The sequence below is a fragment of the Grampus griseus genome (genome assembly GCF_964374135.1).
Source record: "Grampus griseus genome assembly, chromosome: 17".
NCBI lineage: Eukaryota > Metazoa > Chordata > Mammalia > Artiodactyla > Delphinidae > Grampus > Grampus griseus.
In genome coordinates, this window is record NC_139011.1 from 37,269,368 (window position 1) to 37,296,094 (window position 26,727).

The window sequence follows — 26,727 nt, forward strand, 5'->3', positions numbered from 1 at the left end:
AAAGAGCAAAATTCAGAGATTTCAGATGAAGGGACATATAATTTTATGAAGTAAAGATTGTTAGACTCTTGTCTCACATCTACTAAGTGTAAAATAAACTAAGCCACATTCTTACTAGAAGTCAAAATTTAAGCATTGAAGTTGAGAGATAAACAGCAAAAAAAAAAAAAAAAGAAACCTACTTTGAAAGTCACAGTTGCCTTTGTACAGTAAAATCCTATAGAAACAATAGGATCCTTCAAAGTCTGTGCTTTTTGTTGATGTGTGGTTGATGTAGGATCATTCCCAAGGTACTCTTCCTCACCATCATCATAACTCACAATTGCAGGCACAAATGACCAGGCCCATGATACCCATCCCTGTGGCTGCTCATCCTCTTGCTGTGAATACAGTTCTTGGCCTTTGTACTGACCAGGATACTGCATATCTACTCGTGTTTCATCTTCAGCACCTATCAATCAAAATAAAGTCATTTTAAATAAAGGGAATTAAAGCAAGAGGACAATTAGGAATTTAAATTATATAAAAGTTTCTCCCACATGATTCTTTCTATATATAAAGTATGAACAAGTCATACATTGGTTATTATTACTTGAAACCAATAATTTAGCATTACCATTTTCAAGTTTCCATATATTGTACTGTATAAATCTCCTTTCATAATCCACAATGTTATATGGGAAGTAGTTTATTACATACTTTTAAATGTGTTTGATAAATACAAAGAATAAATTCATTCTTTAGGATTTCACTCATTAATTTAAACAACAACAACAACATATAACCTACCTTCCAAAAATAAGGCTACGGTGCTGAAAAACTGACTTTTCTCAGAAACATAATATCAGAAAAATCCAAGAAAAGTTCCTGATTTCCTGATGCACCCAACAGAGAAAGAGAATGGCAAGTATTCCTAGGCAGAATGTGCCCCCACCAAGAAAAGAATTATCCCAAAGAATGAAAGTAAATTTTATAAGGAAACTATTCTCATATGTAGTTAAGAAAAACAGTGACTTTCTTATTAGTGAATAACATCTTTCCTATTCTATAGATGAAAAATTATAGCAAAGAACTTTTATGTGGTTACAAATTGGCAGACTAAGGATTTAAATTCCAACCACTGTAACTTATTCCACCTTTGTAAGACAAAATCCATCAAGGTCCCTTAATGTTATTCTAACAATACAAACAAAAGAGATGCAGATCATCATGGAATTTACAGAAGAAATTACTTTTTTAAAAATTCATGGTATAAGCACCCTCCAGCAGATTCAAACATACATACTCTTCAATGATAAATCAATAAATACACACACTCCATTAAATATCATCCTCATTCAGATTCACTTCCAGGTTTTCTGGTGAGAAAAACTTTGTAACTTTTTTAATTCTCGTGACAGGAGACTCTTGGAACATCGTACACGTTTAGGTCATGACACATGGCTATTGACCTCTTTCATCTGGGACAAAAAAGACTTGATAAATAGTAACTAGAGTACCTAAAATACAGTACCAAGAGATCTTAGCCATTTTACTTCAAAATAAATTATAAAACTTACAAATCCAGAAAACATTTTACTTGACCTTCATATCTTGCTATTAACCTAAATATCATATAAGTTTCTATTGGGGAATAAATAAAGCCTGTTATTAACTGTCCCTTGTAAGATCTCAAATTGGACATCATCAGTGAATATCATCTTGGTTATAAAACAAAAAGTCAGGTTAGCTCAACCCAGGACCAGGCTGGGTCCAAAGAGATGGACTCTGGACCTCTCTTGTCAAAACCAATAAACAGGAGGAGTATCCCACTGCTTGATCTTTTGAAACAAAAGAAAGAAACATCACTAAGAGAAGTCTAAGAAATCAGTCACTATAATTTATACATAATATTAATTAAAAATTAAGAGGGATTTTTCATGAAAGAAGGTTTTGAAGTTCTAAATCTTTGCTTACTTCCTTGTAAAAAGAATGAATTGTGACCTGGAACAGAAAAAAGCATCTCTTTGATCTCTGGTCAGAATTCTTAAAATACTCTTTGCCCTTGCAATGGTATATCCTAACATCCTTAGGTGAGAAAACAGAGTATTGACTCCAGGCAGACTGAGGTGGCTAGAGTTTGCAGGGCAGAGTACCAAACAAGAAAGACCTGTTCAGGGTGAGAGCTCCTGAGACCTGGAGAGGGTCCCACTCCAGTCCTCACCTAAGTATTAATCAGTTTCATGTAAGGAAACTACTGAGGCCATGAAAAGAACCACTAGAAAGGGGCAAAAACATCCCCAAGACATAAACAGAATTGGGGAAGGACACCATGGCATATTAAAATCAAGGCGCTTCAAACTTTCCGAGAAAAGGTTCACTGGCTTCACCAGAGTGTCAAAGGAGTCCATAGCACACACAATAAAAGGTTAAGGATCTCTGCTTTAGACAGATGAAAAAACGAATTCAGACTCATTTGGAAGCAAGCAACCCTCTTTTTAACATACATAAACAAACAAACAAATAAACAAACACCTACTCACCTTCTTAGATCACAGAAAGGAATAGTTACAAAGGAAAATTTTGAAAAATACATTTGATCAAAATTTAAAACTCTGCTCAAGAGACACATATTTAAAAATGAATTAGGCAACTCAGACCAGCAAAAAATACTCCCCAAGTGCATCTGACATGTATATGACAAAAGACTTGAATTCAGAATATATAAAGAACCATGTGTATGTACTGTATAGCAGAAACTAACACAACATTGTAAATCAACTATACTCCAAATTAAAAAAAATTAAGAAAAAAAAAGAACCACCAATCAGTAATAAAACCCAAAAATGGTTTAAAAATAGGCAAATACTTACCATAAACTTCACAAAGGCAGATATATTAACTGTCAATAATCACATGAAAAAAGTTCAAAATAACTGATCAGGGAAGTGCAAATTAAAACCACAATGAGCTATCAAAACATATCCATCCGAATAGCTAAAAGTAAAAAGGACTGACAACAAATGTTGGCAAGTATGTGAAGCAATTGGAACTCTCATACATTGTTGATAGGAATGTAAAATGGCACAACCACTTTGAGAAAACAATCTGGTAGTTTCTTAAAAAAAAAAAAAAAAAAAAAATATATATATATATATATATATATATATATATATATAACTTAACAAATTCCATTCTTAGGCATTTACCCAAGAGAAGGAATAGCACATGTCTATAAGAGACTTCCAGAAGAATGTCCAGGGCATCTTTATTTATAATAACCAAAACTGGAAATAGTTCAAGCATCCATCAACAGGGGAATGGCTAAATAAACTATGTTATATTCATATGGTATAGTCATACAATGTACCTAGCAATAAAAAGGAAAGAAATACTGATATATACAACAACACAGATGAATCCCCAAAATACAACGCTTTTAGGGCAGTGAAAATACTCTGTATGATACCATAATGATGGATACATTTGTCCAAACCCATAGAATGTACAACAGCAAGAATGAACTTTAACTAAACTATAGACTCTGGGTGATAATGATGTAGGTTCCTCAATTGTGACAAATGTATCGCTCTGGAGGGGATGCTGATAATGGGGGAGGCTATGCACGTATGAGATCAGGGGTATATGGGAAATCTCTGTACCTATCCTTCAATTTTGCTGCAAATCTGAAACTGCTCTAAAAATTGTCTTAATAAAAAGTTTTTTAAAATTAAAAGTAAAAAACAATATTATGCTTAATGAAAGAATCCTTTCACAAGAGAATTCATACTATATGATTCTATTTATACGAAATTCCAGAAACAGCAAAAACTGATCCACGATTTTTTAAAGATTCAGAACAGGGTTTTCTTGAGTGGAGTGGGGGTGGGCAGGCAGCTGGAGCAAGGGATGACTGGAAAGAGGCATGAGATAACCTGGTGAGATGTTAATGACCCATATCTTGATGGGTGTTTTGCATCACACTGGCATACTCATTTCTCAAAACTTCTTAAATAGTATACTTAAGATTTATGCATTTCACCTTGTGAATTTAATCTTCAAAAAAAGAAAAAGAACCATCAATAAATATAAACTCTAGTTAATGATATGCTGCTGAAGTCTAGGGGTGCGGTATACTGATGTCCATAACTTGCCTCGAAAGGCATCAGAAACTGGTTGAATTGATGGAGAGAAAATGGTGTTAGATGAACAGATATATGATACAGCAAATGTGACAAAATATTAATTGTAGAATCTAGATGATGAGTATGTGGGTGTCCACTGTATAATATTCCTTCAACCTTTCTATATATTTGAAATTTATCATAATAGCATGGTGAAAAAAATGAATTGAACAGTTTCTATATGCTAGGTTTTGTTCTAGGTGTTAGGTAATGAATCGCTAGGACAGGAACAATGTCTAACAAGAATTCGCTGCCTAGTGTGAAATGAAATAAAATGTTTTATATCTACATATGCTTATTAATGTTCCCTAAGCTTTTTTTAAGGTGATAAAAAATTTTTATTAAGCTATAATTTAAATACCATAAAATCTGGTCTTTAAAAGTATACCATTCAGTGGTTTTTAGTGTAGTCACAAAGTTGTACAACCATCATCACTATCTAATTTTAGAATATTTTCATGTTCTAAGAAACATGAAACTCCAAAAAGAAAACCTCTACACATTAGCAGTCACTCTCCATTCCCTCCTCCCCACAAGCCCAGGTTACTAATCTCCTTTCTGCTTCTACAGAACTGGCTATCATGGACATATCATATCAATGAAATCATACAACATGTTCCTTTTTGACTGGCTGCTTTCACTTAATGTTTTCAAAGTTTAGCATGTATCAGTATTTCATTTTTTGTATGGTTGAATAATATTCCAGTGTACAGATACACCACAACTGTTTATCTACTCATCAGCTGATGGACATTTAGGTTATTAAACTTTTTGGTTATTAAGAATAATGCTGCCATGAACATTCACATACAAGTTTTTATGTTAGACATATGTTATCAACTCTGTCATATAACCCTAGGAATAGAACCCTACCTAGGCTCATATGGTAACTCTATGTTCAACTTTTTGACAAACCAGATTGTTTTCCATTCCCACCAGCTATACATAAGGGTTCCAATTTTCCCAAATCCTTGCCAACACTTATTATGTGTCTTTTTTATTATAACTACACCGCTTAGTGACTGTAAAGCAGTATCTCACTGTGGTTTTGATTTGCATTACCCCTCATGAATAATGACATTGAGCATATTTTCATGTGCTTGTTGGACACCTGTATATCTTTTCTGGATACATGTTTATTCAGGTCTTTTGCCCTTTTTTAAATAAGATTATTTGTTCCTAAGTTTTAAATGCCCTTTTCTAAAGGCTCAAACTATGGAAGTTAATCATCATCTTCTCCAAATTTTTCCTGAGTCTCAGACCCAACACAAGTCAAAGCCAATCATCCCGTGCACCATTTTTCTACTTCAGATCACTCATACTTTTATTAAACAAACATCTTATCATTCTACCATACATCATGCTTAACTAACTGTTCACGTCTGTCCACTCCACTGTATATTAAGATTTTAAGGGAAGAGAATTTGTCTCTATTTTCCCACATTTCTTTATCTCTACATTCTACCACATTCCCAGCAATAATGTCTTACACACAGTAGGCTTTAGTAAAAGTATAATGAATTGAATAACTGAAATTAACCCACTAAGTATCTTTCAATGAAGTATATACTTCTTTAAGTAATGCTCCAATTAATTAAGTAGGTATCCTTCAATGAAGCATATAATTAGGTATAATTATAGTCAATTATAATTACATATAATAATTAAGTATAAATAAGTTAATTAGTTATAATAACTCTTGCTGAGACTCTGCAGAAAAATTATCAATATAGTTGTTCCTTGAACAACAAGGCAGTTAGAGGTGCAAGTTGAAAATCCAGATATAACTTTACAGTCAACCCTCCATCATATTCACATTTCTGCATCTGAGGATTCAACCAACCATGTATCATGTAGTACTGTAGTATGTATTTACTGAAAAAAATTTGTCTACAAGTGGACCTTGCGCAGTTCAAATCCATGCTGTTCAGGGTCAACTGTACTATAATTTACTAGGAAATCTTGAGGTTGGACTGCCTTAACTTTTATGTAATGTATATTCCAAACACTTATACCTATTAGAAATATTCAAGTTCTTTTAAACATGTAGAAAATAGAAAGTCAGACTAGTATGCAAAATGTAGGAAAGAAAAAAATTAGTGTCAAACAAGCAAAATAAAATCACCCCATCATGGGGCTTCCCTGGTGGCGCAGTGGTTAAGAGTCCGCGTGCCGATGCAGGGAACACAGGTTCGTGTCCCGGTCCAGGAGGATCCCACATGCCGCGGAGCGGCTGGGCCCATAAGCCATGGTCGCTGAGCCTGCACGTCCGGAGCCTGTGCTCCGCAACAAGAGAGGCCACAACAGTGAGAGGCCCGCGTACCACAAAAAAAAAAAAAAAAAAAAAAAATCACCCCATCATATTAGAACACTGCAAAACATAATCTAATGTTGTAGTTTTCGAAGTTTCACAATAGTGAAAACACTTTGTAAAAACAATAGTTATAAAATAAAAGTTTTTGTTATATTTACCTGTAATGTTTCCTAACATATCTTTATTGTGACAGGCAGACTCTTCTGTTTCTCCATCTTTAAAATTTCCTATTTCTCCATAGTAAAGAGCAATCCCAAGTTGCATTATACGGATAAACATAGGCAATTGCTGATCAGTGATAGAAAGTTTCAAACTCTCTACTAAGGTATGAATCTGTATTTTGAAAAAAACAAAAACATCAACAAAAGCATATTCAAAGGGAGTACCATTTAGCATAAGTAGAGAAATGTTAAGTCTTAAAATGGAAACCAGAGGAGAAACAGTAATGTCCCAACATTTCTAATATTTAAGCCAAAATAATAGCTTAAAATCTTAGGTATTTAAACAGATTTTTCTATGATGATCAATACACTTTAGATAGAAACTATATTAATCTAAACTATATAAGTGGAAATAGAAATGATAATGAGAAGATACAGTCACACTGGATTTCCAGATAACTTTTCCCAAAAGTTTTTGTTACCAAAATACCCACCTTATAATGTTAAGAGTACGACAGTACTCCAACAAACACCATAAAAATCTCTGTCACAACTAAGAATAAAAGTTTCATGTCATTTTAGTAAGACTTTAATCACCCTTTTCAGCTTTATGAACCAAAAAGAATACACACACATCCTAAAAACATGTTGTTGAGTAAATTACTAACATTATAACTATGTAAGTATGCACATGATAAAATGATTATTGTCAAATATGGAAAACCAAGTGAAAACATGATCAGGAATATCTCTCAAACCAACTTTAAATAAAAGATTTAAACATAGTATAAAACTTATAACATGAACCAGTTATAAGAAATAAGATTAATTATTATCAACAAGGCACAAAGCAGTCCAATGTAAGTTCTCCTTATAGAATGAGACATCAATTCAATATAAAGACAGCCTCAGTGTAATGATTTCCTGCTGTTAGATAAACACAGAATAAAACCAATTAAGCCATAAAGTCAAGTCTCTTGGAAGGTTTATTTTAACTAACTGGTATTTTAATGTCTATGAAACATGAAAAAGAAGTAACGGTAATCGTCATATTTTTAGGGCTAAAGGCACAAAAAGTTGTACTTGAAGGGGAAGACAGTTGTGTGGGGAGGTGTAAAATACCATATTCAAATATGAGTACAGGTTTCTTAAAACTGACTTAAAAATCATACACTTACTAGACCCTGAAATGGGGGACAAGTTGAGAGGGTGGGCACCGCAGGCCTGCCAAGCTCTTCTTCAATTTGAGATTTCTCTGCCATACCCTTTAAATACCATACAGCACCAACAGCACCAGTGATAAGCTGTCTTAGCAAAACCGGTGTCAACTGTGTGTGTATGTATGTATATATGTGCTTAAAATACTATACACACCAACATATATATCTTTAACATATAAGATACTTTACACACTATATATATATATATACACACACACACACACACACATACATGTAAATATCTTTAAAATCAATAAAGTTAACCCACAATAGAAAAACTGACAAAGAACCTGAATGAATTTTTCAAAGAGAAAATAATGGCCAGTGAACATATTTTCAAAAATCTAACTTTGGGCTTCCCTGGTGGCGCAGTGGTTGAGAATTTACCTGCTAATGCAGGGGACACGGGTTCGAGCTCTGGTCTGGGAGGATCTCACATGCCACGGAGCAACTAGGCCCGTGAGTCACAACTACTGAGCCTGCGCGTCTGGAGCCTGTGCTCCGCAACAAGAGAGGCTGTGACAGTGAGAGACCCGTGCACCGTGACGAAGAGTGGCCCCCACTTGCCACAACTAGAGACAGCCCTCGCACAGAAACGAAGACCCAACACAGCAAAAATAAATTAATTAATTAATAAACTCCTACCCCCAACATCTTCTTTAAAAAAAAAAAATCTAACTTTGACAATAATCAAATAAATATTAATTTGTATTATTTTTGCCAAACAGCTTGGCTTTTTTAAAACATGATCATATTTAAGGATAGCAGGAGTGTAATATAGGCACTCCCCTAATGTTCATGAGCATATACACTGGTTAAACCTTTCTGGAAACAATTTTGCAGTACAGATTACAGGGCTTAAAAAAGTTTAAACCCATTAATAAGATATTTGCAATTACAGAAATCTCTCCTAAGGAATTAATCAGAGATATGGTCAAAAATTTATATGTAGAATTTCATTCCTCTGAAAAACTGTTAAGAAAAAGTAAATTTTCAAAAACAGGGGAAATGTTAAATAAATTACATACCCTAAGCTCTACATCTCATAGATGATAAAATCTCTAAAGACATATTTATTACTCACAAAAGATAGAAAATTACAAAAAGCCCACCCAAAATACAAATAAACTCAAAAGCCACTTGAACATATGTGAGAGTCTTAGACAAATAATTAGGGTGTCTGGAACATTCTGGGAAATTCCCTGTCTTTCAGGTGATCAATGAGGTTAACCATGTCCATTTAATACTTATTTCCAAGCACTAAGAGGTGGAAGAATGATGGGTCTAATTCGAAACAGTAAATCTTACATCACAGTAGTATTAAAAAAAAAAAACCTCAAAATTTAATTTCAGTTAAGAATAATGGTACCTCACACTCAGTGATTACAAAAGTCAAAAACCACCTGTCAACAAGTTTATTTAAAGGTACTTTTTACAATAAAATATCATGGCTAGTCAGTTTTGAGAAAAACTTATATGACAACACTAAGTTTTCCTCAAGTTCACTTATTTTTACTTTCCTCTAAGTTAGCCACATCCTAGAATGGACAATTAAATCTGTACTAATGATCAGTAAGATTTTTTTATATAGTAAGGCTTCCCTATATCCATTACTTGCTTTCAAAATGTATCTTGAATCCACCCTTAACATTCCCCAACTCTACTAGTAGATTCAAGGTCAAAGAAGGAAAGTAAGTCCACTGTCCTGAGACAGTGGCATAATTACTTTTGAATTAATACTTTTCCATGCTTATCTTTACCTAAGAAGCTAATTCAAAAATAGAAGGGAAAAGTAGCAGAATTTAAACAATGTGCACTGTAGGATGCATAAGGAAAAAAAAAACATACTCATGACTGAGCACTACCAAAGAAAAATGGGTGTATTTCATATATAAATAGAAACTTAAGTACAATAAAGCTACATAAAATAGCAAGTGTTTTATGTTTTAAAAAACGTAATGTAGGGCTTCCCTGGTGGCGCAGTGGTTGAGAGTCCGCCTACCGATGCAGGGGACGCAGGTTCGTGCCCTGGTCCGGGAGGACCCCACATGCCCCGAAGCGGCTGGATCCGTGAGCCATGGCCGCTGAGCCTGTACGTCCGGAGCCTGTGCTCCGCAACGGGAGAGGCCATAACAGTGAGAGGTCCGCGTACCGCAAAAACAAAAAACAAACAAACAAAAAAAACCTAATGTAAAAATAATACATAATTTATACAGCCATGCCCAAACAGGCACAGTAGTCAATCCCAGTGTTCAGACTTGGGGCTGGCTTTTCCATTATAGTACAAAAGCCTGTAATTCAATAATAAAACTTCATTCCACATTAAAACTTAGTTAACAAGATCACAAGTCACTGTGTGAATTCTTCTTCAAAGACGGATAAATAGGTAGACAGACAGACAAGAGGTACAGAAAACTGTTATGCAATAAAAGAACACAAGATTTACACTTAAAGAGTAACTATACACATTAAAAATATTTACCAGTACCTTGAAGAACAAAATGAAGCAACTGACAAAGGATTAATCTCCAAAATATACAAGTAGCTCATGCAGCTCAATATCAAAAAACAAACAACCCAATCCAAAAATGGGCAGAAGACCTAAATAGATATTTCTCCAAAGAAGATATACAGATTGCCAACAAACACATGAAAGAATGCTCAACATCATTAATCATTAGAGAAATGCAAATCAAAACTACAATGCGATATCATCTCACACCAGTCAGAATGGCCATCATCAAAAAATCTACAAACAATAAATGCTGGAGAGGGTGTGGAGAAAAGGGAACCCTCATACACTGTTGGTGGGAATGTAAATTGATACAGCCACTATGGAGAACAGTATGGAGGTTCCTTAAAAAAATAAAAGTAGAACAACCATACGACCCAGCAATCCCACTACTGGGATATACCCTGAGAACACTATAATTCAAAAAGAGTCATGTACCACAGTGTTCATTGCAGCTCTATTTACAATAGCCAGGACATGGAAGGAACCTAAGCGTCCATCGACAGATGAATGGATAAAGAAGATGTGGCACATATATACAATGGAATATTACTCAGCCATAAAAAGAAATGAAATTGAGTTATTTGTACTGAGGTGGATGGACCTAGAGCCTAGAGTCTGTCATACAAAGTGAAGTAAGTCAGAAAGAGAAAAACAAATACCATATGCTAACACATATGTATTGAATCTAAAAAAAAAAAAAAAAAGTGATCATGAAGAGCCTAGGGGCAAGACGGGAATAAAGATGCAGACCTACTAGAGAATGGACTTGAGGACATGGGGAGGGTGAAGGGTAAGCTGGGACAAAGTGAAAGAGTGGTAGTGTACATATGGACATATATACACTACCAAATGTAAAATAGCTAGTGGGAAGCAGTCGCATAGCACAGGGAGATCAGCTCAGTGCTTTGTGACCAGCTAGAAGGGTGGGATAGGGAGGGTGGGAAGGAGGGAGACCAAGAGGGAAGAGATATGGGGATATATGTATAACTGATTCACTCTGTTATAAAGCAGAAACTAATACACCATTGGAAAGCAATTATACACCAATAAAAATGTTAAATAAATAAAGCTCCTCTAAAAACAAAAAAAAAAGACATTACTGAAAAATTCCCATTGACATAAAATTGTAATTACATGTTGAAACCACAGATAAAAAGCTAAAATTTCCTAAACCAATAAACTAAGATATTAGATAAGCAAATTTAAGTCTTGCAACATTACCTAAGAAAGATAAGGGTCAATAACTATTGCTATCACATAAACAATTTATAAGGATTGAAATAAAGATTGATCTTCAGTCTACCATGGATATAAATACACTTTTTGATATGATCTCTTCTATCTACTTGAAGAGAAAAACACTAATCAGGTGGACAAACTAAAAAAGAAACTACAGTCACAAAAAAAAAGGTGTCCCCAAAATACCTCTATTAGAACACACAATACAAAAAGTTATAATATGTAACAATTAACATAAAAGTTATAAATAAAACATTTTTACAAAAAATAATGGTTTATATATTTATGAGGTTAATTTCTTCTTTGCTTTTTAATAATAATTAGCATGCATGAAAGTCAATAAGGTAGAAACATGCAACTCAACTATTAGAAAAAGAAACACCTACTTTAATAACAGATGGCATCTTGGAATTTAGGTTATCGTATGTAAAATGCAGACGTGTTCTGAAGGAACATTTGTACAATAAAGGATCCTGGTAAAATTCTATTTTACCACTAGCATTTCGTTTATCAAGACAAACTGTACAGTCGGAAAAATTGATGACCTTTCTCAGCACCAGATCAGTTGCTAAAAAGGAAAGAAAAACATTTTAAGTAAAAAGTAAAGTTAGAGGGAAAAAAGTCAATTATTTATTAGTGTAACAGTAATAAAAATAATAGCAGAAATAAGATTAATAGCGCATTTAATACATGATGTCAGAACCTATAAAAGAACTTTTCATTTTATTATATCATTTAAATCTTCCAACAACCTTAGGCACAATAATCTCCATTTTATGTACAAAGAATCAAATAGAGCCTAAAGAAACGAAGCAGCTTGCCCCCAATTTGCTTTACACCTAACTACAAATTTAAGACAAACTTTATGAAAAATTTTGCTACATTTCACTATCTGCAATGTAATATTAAATAACAATAATAAAATAAAATTCTTGGGCTTCCCTGGTGGCGCAGTGGTTGAGAGTCCGCCTGCCGATGCAGGGGACACGGGTTCATGCCCCAGTCTGGGAAGATCCCACATGCCACGGAGCGGCTAGGCCCGGGAGCCACGGCTGCTGAGCCTGTGCGTCCGGAGCCTGTGCTCCGCAATGGGAGAGGCCACAACAGTGAGAGGCCTGCGTACCGCAAAAAATAAATAAATAAATAAATAAATAAATAAATAAATAAATAAAATTCTTGAAAAACCACATTAAAAAAATATTTTGAGTAACAGTCGCTCATTTAACATTTATTTTACACTGAAAAACTTACTGCTACTCTCAAAAACTGCACTCTTCAGTATGGTAGCCACCATCGATACGGTGTTATTTAAATTTACCTATGAATTAACTAAAATCACATAAAACTAAAATTTCAGGTCCTTGGTTACATTAGGCACATTTCATGTACTCAAAAGCCACATACAGTTAGTGGCTAGGGTACTGGACAGTAAAAAATAAAACATTTCCATCATCACAGAATATTCTAATGGCCAGCACACCTCTAAATAATAACTAATGAAGAAATTACAAAATTACCAGTAATGGTATAAAGTTTGTTTTCAAGGGAATAAAAATGGAAACAATTGCTGGTAAAGTATCAAACTAGAAAATAAAACCTTTAGCAAATTTATTCCTAACTAATAAGCAATTCCTAGGTGAACATTAGGCCCAAATCTACTTGGTCAGTGACTTTCAGCTAGCAACTATCCACATGCTATGGCCATGGGAATCTTCAAAACAATAAACTATACTTTCTATTTCTGAGTATATCCTGGCAACCTCTAATTAATTCAACATTTAATTTTCTTCTCTTTTTTTGGATTTAAGTTTTTAAGAAGTATAAAGAGTATGCACATGTATGAAAACAGTAAAGTTTTATTCAGCCAATAAATTTCAAATTTGTCTGTTAGTTGAAAAAAACAAACACCATATAATTTCATTTTGAAATTAACTGAAATCAAATAAATGATTTAGTTACTGTTATATACATGTACATAAATTAAAGAAATTATCATAATAGGACAAGAAATGAAAGAAACCAGCTAGATGCTTCCTTCCCTCTCTTTATAATAATTATAATTCACTGAGTATTTGCTATTAGACACTACACTAAATCTTTTACATCCATTATCTCTTATAATATTTATATGGCTCTGTTTAAAAGCTGTGGAACAAAGGCACAGTAAGGGTAAATAATCTGTAATGTTAGACAGTTTATAAAGAGCAGAGGTGTAATTCAAACTCTGACAAGCTTACTCCAGAGCACATGTTCTTATCCATTATGCTATAAGAATATTAAGTGATCATATTTCAAGGATATCCTAGAAAATTTTTTGGTGAGAGAGGAAATTATTAAGCTTTGAAAAATATTTTTCTTCAACACAAATATAACAGAAACTATCTTAAAAAGATACAAAATGAATTCTGGTTCTGGTACTTACTTTACATAACGTACTACAATTTAATCTATAAAATGAGGATAATAACTATGTCTATCTAACAAGCACTGTGGAAAATGATTCTGCATTATTTTGAAAATGCGAATATTTGCATATCCTCCCAACTAACAAACCCACTCCTAAGTACTATATATGCCCTAAAGAAATGCTTACATGTATGCATAATGTTTTCAAGATTCATCCATGTTTTAGCATGTATCAGGACTTCATTCCTTTTTACAGCACTTTTTTAAAGCAATTAAATGATAAAATTTAATACAGCAGTTAACTCTAGGAGGAAGCAAGGGAATAGGACAGGGAAAAATACATTGGAAGGGGCAAACTGTTAATGTTCTAGTTACTTAAAGGGTAAGCGTTCATTATATTGTGTTATAACAAGTGTATGTTACATAAATCCTTTTAAGTACCAAATGTTGAATTAAAAATTAATAAAAGGGGAAACAGTATCTACCTCAGAAGCTAAAGGATTCAAACAAGATAATTAACTAAAAAAACAACAAAAACAAAAAACATAAACAGCACCAGGCACAGCAGTTAACAAGCACTCACTCAATAAATGGAAAATACTCTTTGCTGTTTTTACCACCACCATCATCATGAGCTTTCATGTGGTATCATACTTGACTCTCATAAATACACTGGTAGGTTGGCAGTAATGATAATTCACATTTACAAATGACTTACCCAAGGTTGCACTAGGTTAGTGCTGGAGGGAAGATTTGAACCAAGATCCCCTAACTCCCAATTCAAGACTCTTTCTAATTCATTATAAATAACTTCCCAGAGTAATATTTGCTTTACTTCTATGTAAAAACTATAAATGACATTTCTTCCCCTAAAATTTCAACTCATTTATTCAATCCTGCATCATCCAGTTCTGTTTGTTTTCTGTTTTTCATAACTTTTTATTTTGGCATTTTAACCAAATATTTATTTCCACAGAGGATAAGAAGGAGGCATTGAAAATGTCTCAGAAACAAAATTTGGGCCCTTGCATATGCTCTTATTTATGCCTCACAACAGAGCTTCAAGATCAGGATTATTCTTCATTATTAAAATGTGAAGGCCAAACATTAAAGAACATACAAAAACAAAACTATATTCCAATTCTTCTAGTTCCTATTTGTATGCCCTAACAAGACAAGTTAAGTAACCTTGAGACTCAATTTCACTTTGCTTTCTTGTAACTAGGACTTAAAATAAGTAAATGAATATATGACTAAACGAATGAGAAAGGATATCACTTTATGGAATTGTAATGAGAATCTGAGAAAATGAATTTAAATAATAATAATAGCTCATTTTCTGAGTGCTGACTATGTATAAGACACTTTTATGCTGTGGTATATATTTGAGGAAACAAAGAAACAGTGAAGTGAAGTAACTCACCCAAGGTCATACATCTCTATGAAGTTGGGATAGCCAGGATTCAAACTCAGGTAGTCTAACTTTAGTGCCAGCACCTTTAACAATTAGGTACAATGGCGAGTCACAAATAAAAGGTGTTCACAATAGTCTCCTTACTATATTTTCCAAAAATACCTACTGCTTACCCTATCAGAACATGTATCACCAAGTGTTGTGCCTTATTTAACTATTATGTCTTCTGACAAAACTAGGAAACAGCACTATTTTTTTCAGAGCTCTAATTTCAAGGCTTGACACAGTGCCTACCTTCCATGTAGAACATAATAAATATTTGGTAGTTATTAAATTATATTATTACTTAATAGTTCTTTTACTATAAGCAAAAGGAGAATGCAGCACATAATAAAGGAGGCTTTGGGATTATCCAAAAATCCCAAATATGCTCTGTAGTACACAAACCTAAAACATAAATCAGTCAGATACACTGTTTTGCCATTACTGAACTATGCAAAAGCAACATGTCCCCTTTCCTCTTTCACAAACATTCAAAATTTTAACTAAGTATTATTTAATTTTTATTCCTTCAACCCACAGCATTGTAAAATACTATATATAATATTTGAAGCAAGAAAGTGACCGGTAAGAAAGAATAAAAATTAATATAATTGTACGCTAAATTTTACATATGTGCATTTTTCCAGGCTGAAGGCATAAAGCTTTCATTAGATTTATCTAGGAGCCTGGTGGCCCAAAAAAAGGTTCAGAATGCAAGACAACTGTTTCAACAATAGAAAAAGCTATACTCTTCTTGACGTTTACTCACCAGAAATATCCATGAATGCACGATCCCACAATTCACCTACTGTATAGCATTCTGCAGAAGTGATGTTGACTGAAAGAACAATATCATCTTCAACATATTTTAGTATGAGATTATTTATAACAATATTTACGTTATTTACAACTCGTCTAATCAGACTCTGCACATAACCTATAAAATAGGGGAAAAAAGAAACCAATTAGAAGTTAAATCTATCAATAAATAATTATTCTTAAAATGTTACTAAACTTAATATATGTGAAAGACAGGTATCATTTATCATATTTTGCAAAGATGAAACTAACATTCAGATACGTAAACAGGCTTGCCAAAGAGACACAGCTAATAAGTAGCAGATCCATCCCAACAAAAACCATTACAAAGAAGTTCTATATAATGAAGTTTCACATGCTAAGAGAAACCGTATAAGCCATACCTTTTAACAACATAATTCTAGATCCCATTCAAAGATTATCCTAATCTACAAGTACTTTGTCTGATTTCTGCCTATTTTATAAACACTTTCCCAAATGAAACAATGTTACTATATACTGATTATACAATACATAAGAGGAAGAAGAGCTTCTTTAAGGTTCTTTTTGCAGCTACTGTCTTGTCTTCCTACTTTAAATACCCATAAAGATATTCAAAAACAAGGTCTGGAGGAAGAAAGATAGAAGAAACAAGACCATCATAACGGATTCAATGATTTCCACTTACTAATGTATAATACTGAAACACGGAAAGGGGGAGAATATGACTGAGGAAGAAAACACAGAAAGTATTAGAGAAAAAGGGGAAAAAGAACACAATGAAGAAGAGAAAAGTAGGGAAAGAAAGAAAACAGATAAAGCATGATGAGAATTCATAACCTCACAAGTTTCTCACACAATAAATGTGTATATAGATATATTACTGAGGAATATAATTGAAAATATAAGTGAAACTAAACCTAAACAGCATTTAAAAAGACAAAGGAGAAAAAGATTAAAAACTTTATTCAAATGCATTTTCCACTATAAAACCTATGTAAAAAATAATAAAAATTTTAGCTATTTCATGAAATAACTATCTGCTTGTATTCTTTAAATCAGAACTTTACTGACAAAATAGAATCAACTTCTGTCAGCAACTGACATTGTTAACACCTACACTGAAGCCTTCTAGAAGAAAGCTTACTTAAATTTATTCCACCACAAATGCTTGCAAAAACCAACTCCTTCATTAATTACCAATGGATACAAACAGAAAAGAAATGTAGAATGATTAAGTTCAAGTTTTTCTCATATTAGCAGCTTTTAGAGTGCCAATTACCATATGCTATAAAATTAACATACAAAATATCAATAAATTTAGGGAACAAATACTTTACGAGAGTAGATGCTAAAATGATGCTTAACAAATTACGCTTCCAAAAGAAATTCTAAGTATCAAAATGTTCAACCTTAAAATGTATATTTCCCCCATGCTATCACTACTCAAGAGAGATGTTAAAAATGAACAGTTTCGGGCTTCCCTGATGGCGCAGTGGTTGAGAGTCCGCCTGCCAATGCAGGGGACACGGGTTCGTGCCCTGGACCGGGAAGATCCCACATGCCACGGAGTGGCTAGGCCAGTGAGCTATGGCCGCTGAGCCTGCGCATCCGGAGCCTGTGCTCCGCAACGGGAGAGACCACAACAGTGAGAGGCCCGCGTACCACAAAAAAAAAAGAAAAAAAAAGGAAGTTTCTGAGAAGTCAAGAAGCATGACTAACATTGGTTTTCCTATTTCTGAAAAACCTGTCATCAATAGAGAATTCATAAAATCCTCTTAAGAGTTTGAGTTTTTATTGTCTCCCCTGCCCCAGAAAAAAAAAAAAACTCTCAGAGACAGAACCAGAGAAAACATATAATGCAAAGTAACGAAAGAAACATAATACTGTAAATGTACTGTAACTGACAGAAAACCTACTGATGGATTTTTCATCTACTTATTAACATCTTCTCTCAGTTTCTCATCATACAAGCTGAGATGAATAAGCCAAATCACCAAAGTAACAGAAACAAGTATCTAAAAAGAACTACTTCTACAGAAGACTATTTATGTCTTCGTATTAAAACACGCAATGCCAAACAGGAACTAACCAACAGAATAAATGATACACTATCTCCTTAATCCCTCATAATAACTTAGTTCAAAGTTTGCTACAGAAAAATGTCAAAGAGCAGATCTGGGCTTCCCTGGTGGCGCAGTGGTTGAGAGTCCACCTGCCGATGCAGGGGACACGGGTTCGTGCCCCGGTCCAGGAAGATCCCACATGTCGCGGAGCGGCTGGGCCCATGAGCCATGGCCGCTGAGCCTGCGCATCCGGAGCCTGTGCTCCACAACTGGAGAGGCCACAACAGTGAGAAGCCCGCGTACCACAAAAAAAAAAGAGCAGATCTAAGAGCTCTCATCACTCCATATTTAGAGACTCCCTAGGAATATATCTGTTCAAGTGAAATAACAGTAATTCAGGTCTATTCCACAAGCATCTGAAAACACAAGGTCACTCTGGGGATAAGAACCTCTAAGACGTCATATTAGATGGCTCTAAAACAACAGCCTCCTACTAGTCAACCTTTCCAGAAATTCTTATCATTATCCAACTCTCTCCCATCCACAAACCCCATTCCTCCAAACACATACATCTAATGCCCACAGGGCCAAAAAAAACACTATGAATTTTCATTGACTTTGCTCATGATCTTCCCTCTGTGTGGAACACTTTGTCCATTCTCCCATCTTGTTCAGGCCCAGTATGAATGTCCTCTGCCCTATATCCTCTTCTCCAATGTCCCTCACCCTACACATCAACATTAAGGAGACTGTATCACTTTTCTTGGGCTTATGTTACCTCATAAGCCTATCATTTGTATATGTTTATGTATAATTACCTTCTCTGTTAAACTATGAAATCCTAGAGAGCAAAGATTATATCTTATTTATTTATCTGATATGATTAAATTAAATAGTGTATGGCAAATACTTGGGTTACAAACAGACAGTACTTGTAATCAGTTTATCTTAACATGGTCACTAGGAAGCCAAGTTGCTCAAAAACAGAGATTCCATGGTTGATGACTTGGTTACAGCACCTAAAAACTTCCTCATCAAATTTTTGGTGTAAAATATTTTGGGGGGTTATGCAGCATAATATAGGCAACTTATAGTTACAGGAAAAGTTAGTTCTCTCTAATGTTCTTGCCTTTTTTGTAAGGTTGAAATTATTCCAAAACAAAACTTATTTAGCAGGTTAAGAATAAGGATTCCTTATTGGTAATGCAGTAGAGAGGTTCTATAATACAAGAATTTTTTTTTTTTAAATCCATCAGCTTTGGTAACTAAAAGATAACTTAGGGCAGTTACTGTAGGAGCTAAGGAAAATAGCTGTGAGTTGAAGATACTTATTACCAGTATTATTATTTGAGACAGTCAGAGAATTTCTAAACAACTAAGGAAGGGTAAAAAAGAGAAATAAGTGTAAGTACTTACAAGAAGAACACAAAATCACCATTACATGAAGATGACTGTTTTTTATACAGAAAATCCAAAAGATATAACTGAAAAATACTGAATATAGATCAGCTAACAAAATATAAAAATTTGCTATTCTTCATAATGAAATGAAAAGAGAATGGTTTAAAAAAATGATAATTCCAGCTAGCAATAAAAGATATGATAGCATTTTCCATCTATAAAAGTTTCAAAGAAATATTTTTTGATAATAAAAAACAGCACTGGACCAAAAATGTGCTTGTTAGAAGATACTGTTAACAAATTTTTCACAGGGAATAATTTGGTTACACATGCCAAAACCTTAAAATTACTCACAAATTTTGATTTTATAGTTGATAAAAATTTCTCCTAAGGAAATAAACAGAGGTGTGTGCAAAGATTTATCTACCAGTATGTTTGTTAAAGCATTTTACAAAACAGAAAATGAAAAATAACCTAAATAACAAACAAAAAGGGATTGATTAAACAAACTATGGAACAGTTACACAATGTAATACATGCCAATGATTAAAACAACATTATGAAAAAATTAATGTCCTTAAAACATGTTCCTAACATTAAAAAACACAAATTACAAAAAAAAATCTGTATGTGTATGTGCGCGCGCACGCACACACGCACACACACACACACACACACACACACACACACACACACACAAAGAAACAAAAGTCTCTAAAAGGTTGTACATCAAAATGTTAACAGGTTCCAGGTTCTGGGTAAGATAAAGTAAGCACATTCCACTCCTTCTCACTAAAGGTAGCCAGAAAACCTGGAAAGAAAGTATGGAGCAGCTATTTCAGGACACTGAAAAGTAAACAGTAAGCACGAGAGAGGAAATAGAAGAATGAAAATCAGAGCTTACAAAGACAAAACAAATAATAAAATGGTAGAAGTAAATTCAAACATATCGGTAATTATTCTAATTTAATTGTATTGTGGCCAGAGAGGATGGTCTTTATGATAATGATTCTTTGAAATTTGTCAAGAATTCCTTTTTGACCAAGTCTTTTTCAATGTCTATACATATCCAATGTGTGCATCAAAAGAATGTACACTGTCTTATCTGCTGGGTGCAGAATTTTACATGTATCTATAAAATAATCTTGTTAATTGTGCTATTCAAAGACCCAGTTTGGGTATTTTTTTTTGTCTGCTTGATCTATCACATTTCGAACATAGGTTGTTAGGTACATACAAAGCCATCATATATTTTTTGGAGAACAGTACCTTTTACTATAATTCAGCATCTATTATATATGTCCATCAATACTTTTGCCTTAAGTTTTATTTTGCCTTATCTTTATGTTATTTTTGGATAGTGCTTGTCTACTATACGATTTTCCATCCTTTCATTTTCAATTTTTCTTACCTCTCCATTTTACCTCTGTGTTTTAGAAGCCACAAATACCTGGACATAACCACTCCTTTCTTTTAGTATCCCAAAAATATTAATTGTGCTTCCTTAGAGCTCCTCTTTGCTTTGGTTTTGCACTGTAGTTAGTAGTTTACAAAATCTCCTATACTAAGCCATTAATTCTCTAAGGGCAAAAATAGCCTTCAACTAGCTGCTCCAGCATACAGCAATAAAGATTTGGGGAACTGAACAGCCTGCCTCCACTAAGCAATGTTTTGAAACTCAATCTAATTAGAATGAAATAAAAGCTCTCCAGTTATCACTTTTTCTGTTATAAACAAAATATACACGTTAGATATATTGAAGGTTATTGACAAAAGCATAACATACTTTTAAAATGATCAATATATTAATGAGAAAGAACACCTGTATGGCAAAAATGGCTAGCTATCCATCAATATTTTGTGCTTCCCCTTCCAGAATGTAGAATTGTTTCTGAGATATGACTTCTAAGATATACATAACGTCCATGAAGACAGTTTTCCTCAATGAAATTTGAGAAGGATATATACCACTTCCAACCTGGGGGTAGTAAGAAGTCGATAGGTCTTCTCCAGATTCTCCTCTTAAAAAGGCTGAAAGCAGGTCTGCAGGCCTACTAGAGAATGGACTTGAGGATACGGGGAGGGGGAACGGTAAGCTGGGACAAAGTGAGAGAGTGGCATGGACATGTATACACTACCAAACGTAAAATAGCTAGCTAGTGGGAAGCAGCCGCACAGCACACGGAGATCAGCTCAGTGCTTTGTGACCACCTAGAGGGGTGGGATAGGGAGGGTGGGAGGGAGGGATATGCAAGAGGGACTAGATATGGGGACATATGTATATGTATAACTGATTCACTTTGTTATAAAGCAGAAACTGACGCACCATCGTAAAGCAGTTATACTCTAATAACGATGTTTAAAAAAAAGGCTGAAAGTATAATTCAAAGCCTGGGTAGGGCAGAGCAGAGCCTCAAGATAAAAGGAAACTGGGCTTCTGACAGAACACTGCCTTGACTGGTACATAAAAAAAACAAACACTTTTGTCGTGCTAATCCCCTTAAATTTAGAAGTTAAGGTGTCCACCACTTAATATTAACTTAACTTACACATCTGGTCATTGTTTTTCGGTTTTTTTTTTTTAAGTTTTTCCTGAAAATGTTAATGGAGAATGTTAAAAACAGTAAAAGCATAAAAATAGAAGAGGTAAAATAAGCTCTGAATTTCTTTTTCATTTACTACAAGGTTCTCTCTATTCTTAGATGTTCCAGAAAGGAACAGTGATTAGATAGCTGAAATTGCTGAGCTTCCCCACAGGCAAGTAGACAAGAAATGATTGTGCTATCTTCTATAAAAATACATTGCCATTTTTGGCTCAGGCTCTCGAACAGCTGATATATCACAAATATTCTTAAATTATCTGATACCCTCTCCAACTATTATTAAACTCCCTTTAAGGTGGCAAGCATTAAGCAAACACACACACACACACCCCTTCCATTTCATATTCAATATTTTCTGCAGAAAACAAAATCTTGAGTAAATGACTAATAATTTAATAATATATACCTCATGTATACCACAGGTATTGTAAAGTATAATAAAGTATTCCTCATCTACACCAAAATATCTAAGTTTCCAATTTCTCATCCACAAAACGTAAGCTAGATCAGAGGCTTAGCTGGGGCCTATAGACAGACTTCAGTGAGTATGTGAATACCCCAAAGTCACATGCAAATTTTAAATGTGCCTATGTGGGTCTATAACTTTTTCAACAGATTTTCAAGCGTCCATGTCCCAAAAAAGATAGACTGCTAGACCAGAAAATCAGAAGTAGCTTTATTCTACATTTCAATGACTCTATGATTCTGACTATTGATCTCTGAAAACCTGTGTGATTTTATGCAGTTCAGTTTTTATGCAATGCAGTAAATACATAAATGGCTATTATGAACCAGACATTGTATCAGATCGGAGCTGGCCAAATGAGGCTGTGCCATCTGTTGTTATAAATAAAGTTTTATTGGAACATAGTCACAAACATTAGTTTATTTACAGTTTATGGCTGATTTCACAGTACATCAAAAAAGTGGAAGAGCTGTAAGAGAAAATATATGGCTTGCAAAGCCTAAAATATTTAATAACTGGCCCTTTACAGAAAATATTTCCTAACCTCCATGCTAGATGATGAAGATCAAAGATGTCTAGGTCACAACTTCAGACCCAGTGGGCAACATAATTTTTAATTTATCTATACCCTAAATATTTCCATTGCACCCTATGTGTGTGTACATAAATATACTGGGTTGGCCAAAATCTGACTGGTTTTTTCCATAATATGACTCTAGTAGTGCTTAGTTGCCTTTAACTTCATTTGAAACAATTTTTTTAAGACTGTATTGTGACAGCTGTCATATCAGCGTGCATTTAAAAAAAATAATCAAAATTGGTGAATTTTTGTGTAGCCATTTTAATACTGAAGACGGAAGGAAAAGAGCAACATTTTCGGCATATTATGCTGTTATTTCAAGAAAGGTAAAAACGCAACTGAAACGCAAAAAAAGATTTGTGCAGTGTATGGAGAAGGTGCTGTGACTGATTGCACGTGTCAAAAGTGGTTTGCGAAGTTTTGTGCTGGAGATTTCTCGCTGGACCATGCTCCACGGTCGGATATACGAGTTGAAGTTGATAATGATCAAATCGAGACATTAATTGAGAACAATCAATGTTGTACCACGTGGGAGATAGCCAACATACTCAAAATACCCAAATCAACCACGTAAAATCATTTGCACCAGCTTGGTTATGTAAATTGCTCTGATATTTGGGTTCCACGTAAGTTAACCAAAAAAAACCCTTTATTTTTCTTTTTTAAATTGTAGAACTTTATTTTTTTATACAACAGGTTCTTATTAGTCATCCATTTTATACACATCAGTGTATACATGTCAATCCCAACTGCCGAATTCATCACACCACCACCGCCACACCCCTGCAGCTTTCCCCCCTTGGTGTCCATACATGTGTTCTCTACATCTGTGTCTCAACTTCTGCCCTGCAAACCGGTTCATCTGTACCATTTTTCTAGGTTCCACATATATGCGTTGATATACGATATTTGTTTTTCTCTTTCTGACTTACTTCACTCTGTATGACAGTCTCTAGATCCATCCACATCTCAACAAATGACCCAATTTCGTTGCTTTTTATGGCTGAGTAATATTCCATTGTAGATATGTACCACATCTTCTTTATCCATTTATCTGTCGATGGGCATTTACGTTGTTTCCATGACTTGGCTATTGTAAATAGTGCTGCAATGAACACTGGGGTGCATGTCTTTTTGAATTACGGTTTTCTCTAGGTATATGCCCAGTACTGGGATTGCTGGATCATGTGGGAATTCTATTTTGAGTTTTTTAAGGAACCTCCACACTGTTCTCCATAGTGGCTGTATCAATTTACATTCCCACCAACACTGTAAAGAGGGTTCCCTTTTCTCCACACCCTCTCCAACACTTGCTGTTTGTAGGTTTTCTGATGATGCCCATTCTAAATGGTGTGAGATGATACCTCATTGTAGTTTTGATTTGCATTTCTCTAATAATTAGTGATGTTGAGCAGCTTTTCATGTGCTTCTTGGACATCTGTATGTCTTCTTTGGAGAAATGTCTACTAAGGTCTTCTGCCCGTTTTTGGATTTGGTTGTTTGTTTTTTCAGTATTGAGCTGCATGAGCTGTTTATGTATTTTGGAGATTAATCCTTCGTCTGTTGATTTGTTTGCAAATATTTTCTCCCATTCTGAGGGTTGTCTTCTTGTCTTCTTTATGGTTTCCTTTGCTGTGCAAAAGCTTTGAAGGTTCATTAGGTCCCACTGTTTATTTTTGTTTTCATTTTCATTACCCCAGGAGATGGATCAAAAAACATCTTCCTGTGATTTACGTCAAAGACTGTTCTTCCTATGTTTTCCTCTAAGAGTTTTATACTGTCCGCACTTACATTTAGGTCTCTAATTCATTTTGAGTTTATATTTGTGTATGGTGTTACGGAGTGTTCTAATTTCATTCTTTTACATGTAGCTGTCCAGTTTTCCCAGCACCACTTATTGAAGAGACTGTCTTTTCTTCATTGTATATCCTTGCCTCCTTTGTCATAGATTAGTTGACCATAGGTGTGTGGGTTTATCTCTGGGCTTTCTATCTTGTTCCATAGATCTATGTTTCTGTTTTTGTGCCAGTACGATATTGCCTTGTTAACTGTAGCTTTGTAGTACAGTCTTAAGTCAGGGCGTCTGATTCCTCCAGCTCTGTTTTTTTCCCTCAAGACTGCTTTGGTTATTCAGGGTCTTTTTTGTCTCCACACAAATTTTAAGATTTTTAGTTCTAGTTCCGTAAAAAATGCCATTGGCAATTTGATACTGATTACATTGAATATGCAGATTGCTTTGGATAGTATGGTCATTTTCACAATATTGATTCTTCCAATCCAAGAACATGGTATATCTCTCCATCTGTTGGTATCATCTTTAATTTCTTTCATCAGTGTCTTATAGTTTTCTGCATACAGGTCTCTTGTCTCCCTAGGTAGGTGTACTCCTAGGTATTTTATTCTTTTTGTTGCCATGGTAAATGGGAGTGTTTCCTTAATTTCTCTTTCAGATTTTTCATCATTAATGTATAGGAATGCAAGCGATTTCTGTGAATTAATTTTGTATCCTGCTACTTTACCAAATTCATTGATTAGCTCTAGGAGTCTTCTGGTGGCATCTTTAGGATTCTCTATGTTTAGTATCATGTCATCTGCAAACAGTGACAGGTTTACTTCTCCTTTTCCAATTTGTATTCCTTTTATTTCTTTTTCTTCTCTGATTGCCGTGGCTAGGACTTCCAAAACTATGTTGAATAATAGTGGTGGGAGTGGACATCCTTGTCTCGTTCCTGATCTTAGAGGAAATGCTTTCAGTTTTTCACCATTGAGAATGATGTTTGTTATGAGTTTGTCATATATTGCCTTTATTGGATCGAGGTAGGTTCCCTCTATGCCCACTCTCTGGAGAGTTTTTATCATAAATGGGTGTTGCTATTGTTTTCTTTGTTTCTATTTCATTTATTTCTGCTCCGATCTTTATGATTTCTTTCCTTCTGCTAACTTTGGGTTTTGTATATTCTTCTTTCTCAAGTTCCTTTTGGTGTAAGGTTAGATTTTTTTGTTTGTTTTTTGTTGTTTTTTTTTTGCGATACACAGGCCTCTCACCATTGTGGCCTCTCCCGTTGCGGAGCACAGGCTGCAGACTTGCAGGCTCAGCAGTCATGGCTCACAGGCCCAGCCGCTCCGAGGCATGTGGGATCCTCCCGGACCAGGGCACAAACCCATGTCCCCTGCATCGGCAGGCGGACACTCAACCACTGCGCCACCAGGGAAGCACTGGTTAGATTGTTTATTTGAGATTTTTCTTGTTTCTTGAGGTAGGCTTGTATAGCTATAAACTTCCCTCTTAGAACTGCTCTTTTTGCATCCCATAGGTTTGGATCATCGTGTTTTCACTGT

The 26,727-nt window shown here is 34.6% G+C and overlaps 1 protein-coding gene across 1 annotated transcript in view; it reads right to left on the reverse strand.

Moving 5' to 3' along the window:
- Nucleotides 1–26,727, reverse strand: part of VPS13B (vacuolar protein sorting 13 homolog B) — an 803,413-nt gene that overhangs the window by 729,727 nt on the left and 46,959 nt on the right. The window contains exons 5-8 of the mRNA XM_082674491.1: nucleotides 16,244–16,411; nucleotides 11,999–12,180; nucleotides 6,636–6,810; nucleotides 183–451 (exon numbers count right to left, since the gene is read on the reverse strand). Coding sequence (XP_082530617.1) covers nucleotides 183–451; nucleotides 6,636–6,810; nucleotides 11,999–12,180; nucleotides 16,244–16,411 — 794 coding nt within the window. The remainder of the gene's footprint in view (nucleotides 1–182; nucleotides 452–6,635; nucleotides 6,811–11,998; nucleotides 12,181–16,243; nucleotides 16,412–26,727) is intronic.